This window comes from Vanacampus margaritifer, chromosome 13 (genome assembly GCF_051991255.1).
Source record: "Vanacampus margaritifer isolate UIUO_Vmar chromosome 13, RoL_Vmar_1.0, whole genome shotgun sequence".
NCBI lineage: Eukaryota > Metazoa > Chordata > Actinopteri > Syngnathiformes > Syngnathidae > Vanacampus > Vanacampus margaritifer.
Genome location: NC_135444.1, coordinates 7,794,708 through 7,807,850, shown reverse-complemented (window position 1 = coordinate 7,807,850; position 13,143 = coordinate 7,794,708). Strand labels below are relative to the sequence as shown.

The 13,143-nt window shown below is 39.3% G+C and overlaps 3 protein-coding genes across 9 annotated transcripts in view; 1 reads left to right on the top strand and 2 right to left on the bottom strand.

Annotated features, from left to right (window-relative positions):
* Nucleotides 1-79: 79 nt before the first annotated feature.
* Nucleotides 80-13,143, top strand: part of LOC144063096 (uncharacterized) — a 24,477-nt gene continuing 11,413 nt past the window's right edge. Inside the window, exons 1-3 of one of the 4 annotated variants that reach the window (XM_077585071.1) lie at nt 243-363; nt 2,055-2,124; nt 7,261-8,289. In XM_077585071.1, coding sequence (XP_077441197.1) covers nt 7,276-7,731 — 456 coding nt within the window. In that variant the 5' untranslated portion in view covers nt 243-363; nt 2,055-2,124; nt 7,261-7,275 and the 3' untranslated portion in view covers nt 7,732-8,289. Of the gene's footprint in view, nt 364-2,054; nt 2,125-5,450; nt 8,290-13,143 lie in introns of those variants that run through there. The other 3 variants (XM_077585073.1, XR_013296498.1, XR_013296497.1) reach the window with 3 other exon arrangements.
* LOC144063094 (clusterin-associated protein 1-like) lies at nt 365-6,469 on the bottom strand. Of its 4 annotated transcripts, none has more exons than XM_077585067.1 (13): nt 6,196-6,463; nt 5,760-5,801; nt 5,523-5,634; nt 5,134-5,218; nt 4,868-5,047; nt 3,748-3,843; nt 3,586-3,669; nt 3,363-3,496; nt 2,291-2,432; nt 2,018-2,090; nt 1,765-1,902; nt 1,567-1,616; nt 365-1,111 (listed from the first exon to the last, which is right to left on the bottom strand). In XM_077585067.1, the coding sequence occupies exons 2-13, from the start codon at nt 5,779-5,781 to the stop codon at nt 944-946; spliced, it is 1,284 nt and encodes a 427-aa protein (XP_077441193.1). In that variant the 5' UTR covers nt 5,782-5,801; nt 6,196-6,463; the 3' UTR covers nt 365-943. The 4 variants fall into 4 exon arrangements, with proteins under 4 accessions (XP_077441193.1, XP_077441196.1, XP_077441194.1 ...); XM_077585069.1 differs by lacking the exon at nt 365-1,111 and adding an exon at nt 1,135-1,443 and having other exon boundaries at nt 6,196-6,469; XM_077585070.1 differs by lacking the exon at nt 5,523-5,634 and having other exon boundaries at nt 6,196-6,256.
* The window catches only part of slc5a5 (solute carrier family 5 member 5), a 21,817-nt gene continuing 18,632 nt past the window's right edge, over nt 9,959-13,143 (bottom strand). The window contains exon 17 of the mRNA XM_077585066.1: nt 9,959-10,655. The gene's annotated coding sequence lies outside the window, so the exon portion shown is untranslated. The remainder of the gene's footprint in view (nt 10,656-13,143) is intronic.

The window sequence follows — 13,143 nt, the reverse complement described above, 5'->3', positions numbered from 1 at the left end:
TTTACGTATAGGGTAGTCCTGCAGCAATCTTACAGATAAGGGTGAGGGAGGGGTGTATGTCAATCATATCTCAACAGCAACATGCAACTACAAGCGATGCTGTGGACCTCACTCCACCTTTCTTGAAATATAACGCCAAAACACTATGACAGCGCTTGTGCTGGAGTTGGTGTACGACAATAAGAGAAAAAAATAACGTTGCACTTGGCAATCAACATGCGTCACAAAGACTCGTGTGTGGCAATCAACATGCGTCACAAAGACTCGTGTGTGGTTGATGTCGCATTAAGATCACACATTAACTGTAGAAAAAAAAACACCTCACATCTGTCGGACCTTTACCACAGAAAACAACGAATCAAGGTATGTTTCTATAGAGATATATTATTTTACAGGAATTCAAGTAGTACTATAATACAACTCATAAATACATAATTATAGCAATCTCCAGATCAGATGCATAAGTCCCCTTAGTAATTTCAGTTGTTTTGAATGCCGCCTCCTAAATCAATTTGCTATCCAAGGTTTTATGACCTGGTAAGAAAAAGCCATTTGAATGTTATATTCTTGATTACTGCCACATGCAGATGCCATGACATGATTTTTCAGTCCATAATTATTCAAGACAGCTGGGATACGCTTCAGCACTACCCTAAAGTGGATAGGCGGAAATTGCACACGCATCTGGTTTGTTTTTGTTAAACCAGTGTATAATAGTGAGCATCAAATTGGCGTTAAAGGTACAGAAGACCAAACAATTTATAAAGAAAATTAACAAACATCAAGAGCTATTGTACATTGATGCTCTGTGCTCCCTAACAGTAAGTCTTATGTTACAAGTCAATACAGTAATAATAATCATTATCTAACATGAGCTGGAATACCAAATAGAATATGACAGAGCACATCTGTATTTGAGTAAAAATGGGCATGTGTTTGCAATTCAGAAGTCGTTGTCACTGTCATCGAAAAGAGGAGGTCTCGTGCGTCCCCTGGAGGTGCCTGTCGCTCTTGCCACACTGTCTTCCAAACTGTCGTCATCTAATTCTTTGCTCTCATCCTCGCCTTCCTCCTCGTCATTTTCATCCACCTCTATCTCGCTGTCATCTGACTAAAATAGAGAAAAAAGAGAGAAGCCACTACAAAAGCTCCATATAGTATTCATAGTTGTATATTGACAGGAAACTAAGATAGCACTATAAATGCTAAAGAATCATGCCAATGTCCTGGAACTAAAAGTGCTAATTCAACTGTATTTAAAAGGCAGATATTACATGGAAACTCTCAGGCTATGGATGGGACAGTGACCAAAAAAATAAATAAAAAATCAGAATGGCTGAATCTATTTTCAATAAAACAAAAAGCAAAGAATCAACTAGACACTGGCCCTCCACAAACCTGTCCTTTAGGTTGTTTTGGCCTCCTGGAAATGGCTAATGTGGGCTTTAAATATAAAAGATGAGTGCAAAGAGATGGGTGAGATACAAAAAAACATCTATAAAAGAAACGATGGAAGAGGCTGTTCATTGGACAGAGATAGTAGCTGTATGTACTGACAGTGTTTACCTCATCACTCTCGCCACCCTGCATGTTCCCAATGAATCTTGTTCCTCTTCCTGGAAGAAAATATATATACATATTGTTGGTAATAGTTTGAACATATACTGTTGCAACTTGCATCTGGATTAAACAATCAGATTTAGAACCACAGAATAGTGCAAGTTGAATCAATGCTCAAGAAATAAATGGCTCAAGTTGACATACTGAACATATCGCTCATCTGTTTAGCAGCCATCAAGCCATTTCGGGTAGGCCGCGGATTGGAAGGCCGAGATTCTTCCAAATCACTGTCCATGTCACCTTCATCCTCAAGAACATCCATGTCAGAGTCCGCATCTTTCACTGGAACACATTTGATAGAACGAATTGCAACCTGACACTTGAGTGGCTGTCAACGCCATCCTACTTTAGTGGCAGCTTAGATGTCATTTATTTTAACGTTATTTTGAGTTCTCACATGAGCTCCTCATTAGATCTCTGTCCTCCTCCTTCAGATTTTGCTGCATCATCCTCAGGGTGTTTTCAGCCTCCTGCGAGGATTACAAATAGACAACATAATAGTAGGTGAGTAAGAAAGGTGAGACTTTTTAGCCAGCAGAAATAGATTGTGTTCAAGGGGAAATTTTTTTTATTTTTTTATTTACCTAAATTAATTTTTTTTTAAAAAGAACCTCATGGTTTTCATACCTTAAAATCGAATACCGATCCAAGCGTACATACAGTTACCCACCTCAAACCGCTCTTGCTCCAGTTGATGGTAATCTTCCAGCTGCGACTCCAGGAAACAAAGGTTTTTGAACTTTGCTACGTAGATCTCATACTGTTTCTGCAGGTCTTCTTCGATCTTTTCATATTCGTCCATGAACGCTGGTCTAACATAGCATGAAGGAGAAATGTTTAATTTGCCTTCATGGGTACTCAAACTTTTTTTTTTTAATCAAAAAAAAGTAGAAAATGTAAATAAATAAATAGTCAGTACCGCTTTTCCATTGCAGGCTCCAGAACGGCCTGACACCACACTGCTCCGGCCTTACTTTTATCTTTGCCTGCCATAACATTTCATGAGTGGCGAGTCCCGGCCGCTGGTTTTGTAGCGATTCATAATCAATTGCTATTGCATGATGTCACGTGGCGACATAGCAAATGAGAGCCCTTTCACACAGACGGAAAATCCATTTCCAGATTCAAGCAAGAGAGCCAGTCGCCCGCCACCATGAAACAAAAATACAATGTATACAAATATTATATACACTGTATTTTTATGACTTGGTGGCATGCGGTGTAGGCATCTCTGTCCCACTCGCTTAAACCAGGAAAATGTGCATGTGCAGTGGAGTTCCTTGCCACACATCACTTAAGAAACATCTACATCTGTCAGCCAATCAGGTCACAGTGATGTCACAGCCCTGCTCAGCCTGTGTTTTACAACCACTCGGAGGAGATTCTGAAAAGTGGTTTCTTTATAACTGCACGGCCCCAAAAAATATGGAAAAGCCATCACGCGAGGCCATTCCAGTAGGAAACCGGTACAATGGAAAAGCAGCTTTACAGTCACACTATTACATAAAGACCACAGACAATATAAAACGTCACAATGGAAAAAACAACATTTGAGCTTCCAGGTTCATCAATCATTAATATATATATATATATGAACGTTTTCCTTTTTACTGGTTATGTGGCCACAAGAAGTGGACTTTGTGCCCACATTTATGTCCAACGGCATAAAAAAAAAAGGCATTTGCAGATTGTGACAGAGGCCTTTGCTATCTGATTAATTTGTGCCGCCGTTATCAACTGACCGCACACTTTGCAGTGTCTCAAGTCTCTTCCGACTCCTCTCCAGTTCTAGTTTCTTCTTTTCTATCTTGGTATCCAGACTGGCCTCATCAGAAACAATATTATTCAGCATTTCTTTGGTTTTCTCCACCGTTTCCTTGAAGACAAGCACAAAATGTAAATTCATTCATTTAAAAATATTTAAGAAAATGGCAGTAAAACTGAAAACTGAAGCGCAATACTGACCAAAGCCTCCCTGATGGCGACTCTCAGAGCCTTTTCAGTCACATCCATCTCCAGAGGTCTTGCAATGGCCACACTTCTCTTTTCCTAAACATAATGCGCATGCATATCTTTAAACACAATAAGGGACTCAAAATCGTTAAGTTACAGCGGGCTTACACTCACCCTAAGTTCCACCTCCTTGCCCAGTAAATCATACAAAGATGCTCCTTTAGACGTGACCTCCGACGCTAGTTGCCGAGCTGCTTTGAGGTCAGAAAGCTAACAGGAAGACAGAGGGAGAAATACTAAAACAACAACTGAAGAGTACACACTTCTTATACAATTCCAAACTTGACACATATTAAAGATAGGAACGTTTGGGGTCAAAAATACAAATTACTAGGGGTGTGAATTGCCTAGTACCTGGCGATTCAATTCGTATCACGATTCATAGGTCATGATTCGATTCGATACTGGTTAATCCCGATACGAATCTATTATTATATTATTATTTTTTAAACTCAAATTTTGAAAATACTAATTAGTAAATGTCTACATGTTCACTGTAAGATTTGTATGAAAATGTATTTATTTATCTAAAAATTCAGGCTTATAACTGAGCCACTGCATTTAACAAACAGGTTACAGTCTGTTTCTGTTTGAACAGCACTGAAATAAAATATTAAGGCTTAATGTTCCATTAATATAACATTCTTCCATGCTTAATGTGTGAATCCTAACCCTAAGAAAGACATTTTGTTGAATATTCCCATAAAAAAATTGTTTAAAAATCGATTTGGCCTCATATCGAATCGATTAGAGAATTGCGTGCTGTAATATCGCGATATATTGCCAAATCAATTTTTTCTAACACCCCTACAAATTACAATACAGTTATATCCAAAATTAGTCATTTTAAAATCATGCTGTTTTTGTTGTGGTTGTAGGTTTAAATGGAGCGAAACTACAAAAAATGATTTATGTATAATGTACTGCAAACGCTCTTACAATTTTAAAATACTGTGCCCCAAATAGTTCTAATAGTTTCGGTGGAAACAACGATTCAATTACTTGAATTTTAGTTATATAATATATTTGAGTTTACAGAGTTCCCTCGTTTATCTCCGGGGTTACGTACCCAAAAAATACCCGCAATAGGTGAAATCCATGAAGTAGTCGGCTTTATTTTTTATATTTATTATGTTTTAAGGTTGTCAAACCCCTCACCGAAGGAATGAGTGAAGGAACACTGTATAATGTACAATAAATACAATGACCTCCCATACGTTAATAATCATCTTACCCGTGAACCAATGTCAAACTTAAATTTGCTGCTGTCTTCCTCAACTCTATCTTCTAGGCCCATCTGCTTGGTCTTCATTGCACTGTACAGCACTGACGTGATCTTTAACATCTCTTTCACTGCATAGCCGTCAGCCTGGTAGAGGCGCTTGGTGTTCAGCTTGATGTGCGCTTTGGTTGCCTGCAATAAGGACATTACATACTACATTGCATTATATTACAAAAACTATATATATATATATATATATGCTTAAGACGGCATATTACCATGAACTGAGCCACGGCCTTTATAAAGAATACTCTGTCTGACTCTGTGTCACAATCTGGAGGAATATCCATCTGAGGCTCATATCTACATATTTAGATGGGGGCAAAATGACAGAATGTTTTTTGAAGCAATTAGTTTAAAATACATATGCGGTGTCTTTGTCTTATCACAACGGCTCACTCTTACAACCATCCATTTTCTTAACCGCTTAATCCTCATTTGCAGTACAAATACACACATGATCAAAACAATTACGTATAACATCATTTTACCTTACATTTCTAAAAGTGCTTGTTAATTTATGTTTCTGCTATAGATGCACTGACATTCGAAATAGATGAATGGATGGGTGGATGCATCAATGATGGATACGAAGACAAAGATGTACCTTTTAACGAGCCATATCATGATTTCAGCTACCAGATTGAAGTTAGGTGTTCTGAAATTTTCCATCGAAATCAAGCGAGGATATCCCAAAGCTCTCATCATTTCTGTGAAATCTGCCGTTGCAAAGGTGTCGAACATTAACGAATGTGAGAACATAAATACGCCCGAGTGCAAAATATGACATTTAAATTTGAGTCTGTGTGTGTATGTAGCAGATGGTGAACTGAGGACAGCTTACTTCTCAAATCTCTGAAAGACATTGTGACTCCTCTTCCCTTCACTGGTTTGCAAAGAAAGAAAAAAGCACAAGATTAAGTGACAATTAATTTCGGTGCTAATAATTCAAGTATATTAACAGAAAAAAAAGCTAAGCAGAGAACGATTAGAAAGCGAACGTAATAACATCGCTCGTCATCACTGCTCGACACACTTTAACTACATTTATTAATTGAGACGATTTTGTGGCTGAATACTGTACATTTGTATTTGTCATGCACATTACTGCTTGAATTTCGAAGCGTTTGTGCCTTGGACAGATTAGGTTAATGGGAGAAGCCATGTGAACGCGTAGTCATTGCCTATGGCACAATCTACTGTGTAGCATTTAATGAATTTTATTTTCTCAAAAAATTGCAAAAATAGATTAGTGTTTACAGATAGTCGCTAATGGTTACCTGTTGATGAGCCAGTTGATCAGTCGCCTACGGATATGTTCCACTACGCGGAAGAGCCAATGTGGCTCGTCCAATCATCAATCGTTATGCTCCAGTCGCGTCCAATGGGAAACGAGGATGTTGAAAAAGGCAGTATTGGCTGCTTTTGCAGTACAATGTATTGTTTTTACATATTGTTTGTCATTGTACTCTAAATGGTCACCGTGTTCAGATAGCTGTTATAAACAACCAAGCAGGGTTTTTTTTATATCTTATATTTGGGCGACCTATAGTGATGGGCAAATGAAGCTTTGGTCAAGCACGGAACCACTGCAAAAATGTGTTTACAAGTTCTTGAAACTGGAATTATAGCGACCTCTCCTGGCAAAAAGTTAGACAGTTGATTTAACAAACTGTATTAATCTTTTTTTACACGCTGCACGCACAATATAAAATGCAAATATATTTTAAATACAAATAAGGTTGAGGAATGTGTGTATTGTGTTAGTGATTAGACAGTTCTGGGGAAAGATGTCATTGGGTGTAACTTTGGCAATTAAGTGAGAAGGTAATTGGGATTCGGGAACACTCAAATGAGGCACATTGTCTTCTTCCTACATTCATTAAAAAAAACGTGTTCACGGTGGGCTTTATGAGAAAACATTGATTTTACTGCATAAATAACGCCGGTTTAAAGGGGATTCGAAGGAGCTGCCTCCAGTTATTTTTTTCTTGGGGCGAGGGGGATGTTGTGATTTATTTAACAATGGTATGTTTTCTTTCTTAGCTTTTATTCCTATTATTTAATCGTATTATCTATATTGCTTATATATTTTCTTTTTTGTTGCAGTTAAGTTTAAAAAAGAAAGTAATAAGAATTACATGTTCAACTTACGGTTAGCAAAAATACGATTTTCATTTAATAATCAGTTGTGTTACCTTTGTTGGGGTTACATACTCAAGAAAAAAAATGGAAACCACTGAGTACAGTACACGGAAGTTGTCCCAAGTATTTTGTCCACCACACGGTGGCGACACCGTCCAGTGTTTACATGGACCGTGTTCTAACGAGTCGCATTCATTCAGCTACAGCTCAGCGCCATGGAGCAAAGCGGCGATCCTCCGCTAAGCAGCCCTGCGACAGGAAATCAATCTCCTGATGGTGGCCTCGACAGTAAGCGACAGAAAGAGCTGGAAAATACCGCCCTGCAGACCACTTTAATATCACGAATGGATCGGGAGTCGAGGACGGACGCCGTGGGGCCTGCCGGGAATGTGTCCGCCGAGGAAGAGCAGCGGAACGGATTGTGCTTGAGCCACCGCGCGGCCCCTTCGCTGCTCGGCTCAGGCTCCGATGCAGAAGAAAGTCTGTCGGTCAGAAATGTGGAAACTCCGCGTGTCGAAGAGGAGAGGACCCTGACGGACCATTTAAACAAGCGATTGCTGTCGTCTTTCCTGGAGAAGCTAAACCAAAATGACCTGGCACTTCCCGGGGTGGAGCGTCTCGACTGCGCCGTAGCCGACGAGGACTCGAACAGGGCCGCAGAAGAGTGGTGACTCACTCGCGGTAGTGGCTCAATGGCTTCGGGGTCCAAGAACAACAATGTGCTGTTTCAGATTCAGCTACACTGGCAACAGTTGCAGTGTTCCTAAAAATACATGCTTGATTTTCTACACTGACGACTAAAAGCTATGCTTATGTTTTAAACAGGACAGTTGTACATTTTTATTTGCTACACAACACCCCCATTTGTTTGATATTGTATGCCATGTGTAGGTTTTCAGCAGACAGGCAACAAAAGTTTCAGATCCTCTCAACTACTTTAGTTGGAACTTTTCAACAATTTGCAAAATGAAGTATTGAAATAGAACAGTTGATAGTTTGTTGTTGAATATCGTTACAGAACCCACCCTGCATAGTTTAAGTACAGCTGAACTGACAACAGGGGGAATGGACTTTTTCACATGTTAATACACCACTTTTCATTTAACATTTGCATTCTTCAGCGTAAATGCCTTGTTAAGTCAAGAACAAGGACAACCTAGCCATTTTACCTGCCTGTATATATGTTGGGTTAAAACAGTGGCTAAAAGTTGATTAAAAAATACATTACATTTTTGGGGGATCATTTGTTTTGTTCATTTTGTAAAAGGGAAAAAGACATAACAAAAACAATATTCTTCAATGTTGAATGAAAAGGAGCACAAGTCTTACATGGAGCAAAAATACTTTTAAGCACACAACGATATCTTGAGACGTGTTATGAGTGCATACAGTAGTGCAGTATTTCCCAACCTTTATTGAGCACTGATGGGAATGTCTAAATAAGTGGACATGCTGATTTTACCAGGGTTGTGTACAAGGTGCAGATGATTCCAGTAGAGAAAAGAGAGCTCCACATATTGAGTCCAGTTGCTGTAAAGGGAAAAGAAAGGAACCACTAATTTGCAATATAAGGTAGGCTACATGCAAATGATTCAGGTCGAGCAGACAGATGAAATCCTTGTAAATAACTTTTAAACGTGCCATTTTACTTAATGTTGCGATTTTGTTGTGTATTGACTTACACCAAACAATGTTGTTCTCTTTACCAAAGGTCATAGAACAAATTCCAACAAAATAATCTAATGTGAGCAGGTCATCTCACCCACCTTGGTTGAGGATCAATGCTGGTGCGTAAATGACCACCCCTGTGTACAGCAGCTGGGGAAAGCAAATAGACAAAGAAACAAAGCATGACAAATTTCATTATTAGATAAGCGGTTCAGATGATGGATGGATGGATTTTTAAAACTGGTTCTACCTCATTTATGTGTTAATTTAACCATCAAACATCAGGGTAATCCAACACAATTTGTACTACTTTAACAACATCACGCCTGTTGGAAATGCTCTGCTGTCAATATTTGTGCAAGAGATGATATGCAAATTTGAGTCTGCCGGAAGCGGTAAACACAACTTTTCAACATCACTGATGTACAGCAAGGAATAAGACAAGTGTGTGCTTGTCGTACCGTGGCCACAAGAAACTGGACACCCCAGCAGCTGCACGGCTTTGCTGAACCTCCTCTTTAGATACTGTGACAGTCAGACAGGCCACACTTGGAACATTCCTGATCATTCTTCACCTTTTATATTCGTTTGGTTTTATCAGCGCCAGCATTCTTTTAACATTTTGTCAGAGAAAAACTCGACACCACAAATTTACAATAGAAAAAGTCGCAGTTGAGGCAGTTGTTAGTTCAAATTTGACACAAGACAACTATTGAAGTATAATGGCAATATAAGACACTTGTTTTTATCATCACACTACATGTGTTGAATAATAATAATATATCATAATTTAACACTATTTCTTTCATATGTTTTCAATATGAATTAGAGGTTGACTTTTTTTCAGGAATGCTGTGGGATGGGAGTGAACTTCACCTTTAATCACGAGATTCGGATAGGACAGGATAAAAACTTCACGGGAGCAGACGGGAACGTGATTAATTCAATAACCGGTCAGGAAAAAACTTTGGACAGATGCACACTTGCACAGCAATTTGTATTTTTCTTTCCATACGCTGTTGTTTTTTTTAAATGATGCAATTGACCTTCATAATGGGAGTTGTAAGGCAGTGGGAGTAATGTTGTTTGGGAGCGGGACGGGACAGGACATTTAAAAAAAAAAATTTAAACTATTGTCCAGGACTGGATTTTTGCTGTGGGAGTGGGATGGTAAAATCCACTCCCATGTCACCCTCTAATATGATTATCACATAAGAACACAGACTAATATATTTTTCATTTCATTTTATTGGTTACATCTGTATTAAACCATTTCAGACACCCATTAACTAATTTCACTTAAAAAAATGCAAAAAGTGAGGACTTTTTTTTTTTTTTTTACCATACAAGAATGAACTGTAATTACACATCCACTACAGTAGGTGGCAGTGGCACACTCATCGTCACAGTGCGGAAGGAGTAATAGCTCATCTTGAGTAGTGTACTTACAAGAAAATTATAGACAAATGATGCTATTTATTATATTATTTATTTATAAAAATCACAATTAACCTCAGGTGCTATGCAAGTTGTGCTGTATTTACATTTCATTCATAGGGAATTCAATTACAACCTGATTGGTGCTTGTGAGGCCAAGTTGAAAGAAAACAGCCAGGAACGAGAGTTGATGCTTTGTCCAAGGCTCATGTAGAGGATTTTGAATCCATACCGATAAGCTTCAGATGGACCTCCTAAAACCTGGACAGCTGACATAAAGCTGGCACAGAGCGAGAGTCCAACGGGCAGCGCTGACATGCTGCGACCGCCAGTGAAGAAATGTTCAGTGCCGGCATCCTGTGGCTGCTTCTTCAGGGCCTGATAGATTCCTATGGCCATGGACACCAGTAGCATGAACGCAAAAACTGCATAGTCGGCCGTGACAAAAGTCTGTGTGGGCGGCTCGCTGGTTGACTGCTCCTCCATCTTTCTATGGGACAAAGGAGTCTCACTTTAGAACTTGAAAGTGCATTACGTTCCTTTTTGCCATGTCTCCTTCCTCTTTTACTCCGGCCTTCAACAGTACATTTACTTCTAGAGCAAGAGTGTCAAAACACATCAGAACCAAGTTATGTGAGCAGGTGATGGTACTCTCCTTGTTTGAGGATCATTGTCAATCCATGAATGACCACACCTGTTAAAGCAAGTAAAAAGTGTTATTTAACATGCAAAATCTCCTGTATTTACGGTAAATGGGAATTGAAGAGGGTCTTCTGCCCAGATTTAGTCATAACTGTTTTAATTTCCTTATTTCCTCAGTAGAGCTTTGTTCTGCGGATGTATCTTTGTGAGTGTTATCGCAATTTCTGCCAGGTGCAGTCATGACTAAAAAAACTTCTCTATTCCTCAAATGGGCTATTTGTCTGTGTTTGAATGATGTCCTTGAGTTTTAACTCCGGTTGAACTGTTTACTGGAAACTGTGTGGCACCGCCCTTCAAGATAGTATAAGAATATTGTAAGTCCTCTGTAATCTTCGCACTTGTGAGAAGCTACAGCCATTGCCTGTAACTCACTTGTGCCCGGAATATTCTGTAGAAATAAAAGCTTCGAAGGAACTGTTCATCGATCTCCGGCCTGTATCCAGATAACCAACATTCTCACTACCCGAAAGAAAACAAACACGCGGAGGAAAAGATCTCCTCCACAACAGAATGAATGTCCTATTTTTATTTATTTTTTACCTGTTTGCAATAAATGTCGATTTTCAGGGCTCTTTTTTCATGCTCTTTGCTAGTCTGGCACAAGGTGAGGTCTAAATGTGTGCAGGGGCAGGCTAGAACTTTGGGTATTTGTGCAGACTTGTGCAATGATTTGCTGAATTGCTGCGGTAGGCCGAGTAGTAGTTAGTTACGTTTATAAGGCTTCACAGGTGGATGATACAAATTTGAGAAAATTGGCTAGGGAGTCCACAGAGTTGTGAAGTGGGTACTTGGAGATCGTCTGGTTCAATGTGTGAGCCCCCCCACTCCACCCAAATAGCTGTTCTAAAATCTTATGTTACCAAAATCGTGTTACACTACCTGCACCAATAGTTTGACGTGGTTCCAGCAGGCGTGAAGTCCACTTTCAGCCACCAAACTGTCAAAAGTTGTGGCCGGGCGCACAACAAAGGGAACACCCTTAATACGCCAGAACGTCCACAATAGCGCTGAGCGATTTGAATTAATATAATATACAGATTCAAAATAACATTTTCTACCATCAGCTCTAGCCTAAACTCACCAGCCAGATTGATAATTGTGATTCACTCGAGGGAGTTCTTCACATTATCAATCTGGTACTTCACTAGCCAGACCCGTTCGGGAAAGGCGGGACTTGCTGTACAATACTTTCAGCTGATTGGACTAAGCGGAATCTTGAGGCATTTGTTTTGACCAACCAAGGCAACGGATGAAAATCTCGTCTTCCGTCTCATCTTTGGGGGGGCATGAACATCTTTACCAGATAAAAATGCACAAAATGCCTCTCGCTGTTCAAATTCAACAAGGAAACGGTGAGTAATTCTACGAGAACATAATGACTTGCAGCATCCATTCGTCTGTTGTTTGTTTCTCCCCACCATCGGCGCTTATTGGTTTCGTCCTGCCCATACAACGCCTGATTGGTCCGATCGAAAAAAGATCTGCTGCAAACGGCTGCAAGATGTATTCTCCGGAGTTTGTGAACTCACAAATTCCGCGAGAATTCATCTTGCTGGCAAAGTTAGCTCCAGCCTACTTTTCTAAAACCGCTCACACCCGTTTAATTAGCATGCTAAATCAACCACATTACCACAATATATTGGGTTAATCCAACACAATTTTGAATGTTCTTGGTGTTGAACAAATTATAATATATTATACCTATTGAAAATGTGCTCCTGTCAATATTTGTCCATGCCACAAGTGGCAAACAGAACTTTTCAACATCACCGAAGTACAGCAAGTGAAAGATAAAACATTTTTAATACCTAATTTCATATATCAACTATTGTTACGAAATATTTTGTGTCCTGTGCAGAGCAGATGGTGTTGATTTCGATATAAGCTGACCTTAAACTGGGTCATACTATTTAGTCTAAAAAAAGTTCCTTCTCAGCGCTTTGTGCGAAAACACATTTCGGTCTTGAAAACAAAATTTGCTTTGAAATAACACACACACACACACTCTTTACTTTCTTCATCAGTCACGGCCACCGTAAATTTGGTTCAACTTGTTTGTGAGATTTTGTTATGGGGAAAAATAGAACCTTCAACTATATAACACATTCTGTCTCAAAAACATCCACCTGACCTTGTTTACGCCATCTGCTCACGGAAAAGTACCAGAGAGTATGTTTAGTCTACAAATGAAAAGGAGGTCTTTTTAACTATAAGAAGCTATTGTACACGTAGTTTGACGCTCTGAAATCCCACGTTTTTTAAGTGATGTAATCGGA

Coding starts and splice junctions, on each gene's coding strand:
- LOC144063094 (XM_077585067.1), bottom strand. CDS start 5,781: ATGTCTTTCAGAGATTTGAGAA. Junction 5,219..5,522: donor ATGATATGGCTCGTTAAAAG/GTACATCTTTGT, acceptor CTAAATATGTAG/ATATGAGCCTCAGATGGATA. Junction 3,670..3,747: donor GCAAGGAGGTGGAACTTAGG/GTGAGTGTAAGC, acceptor CATTATGTTTAG/GAAAAGAGAAGTGTGGCCAT.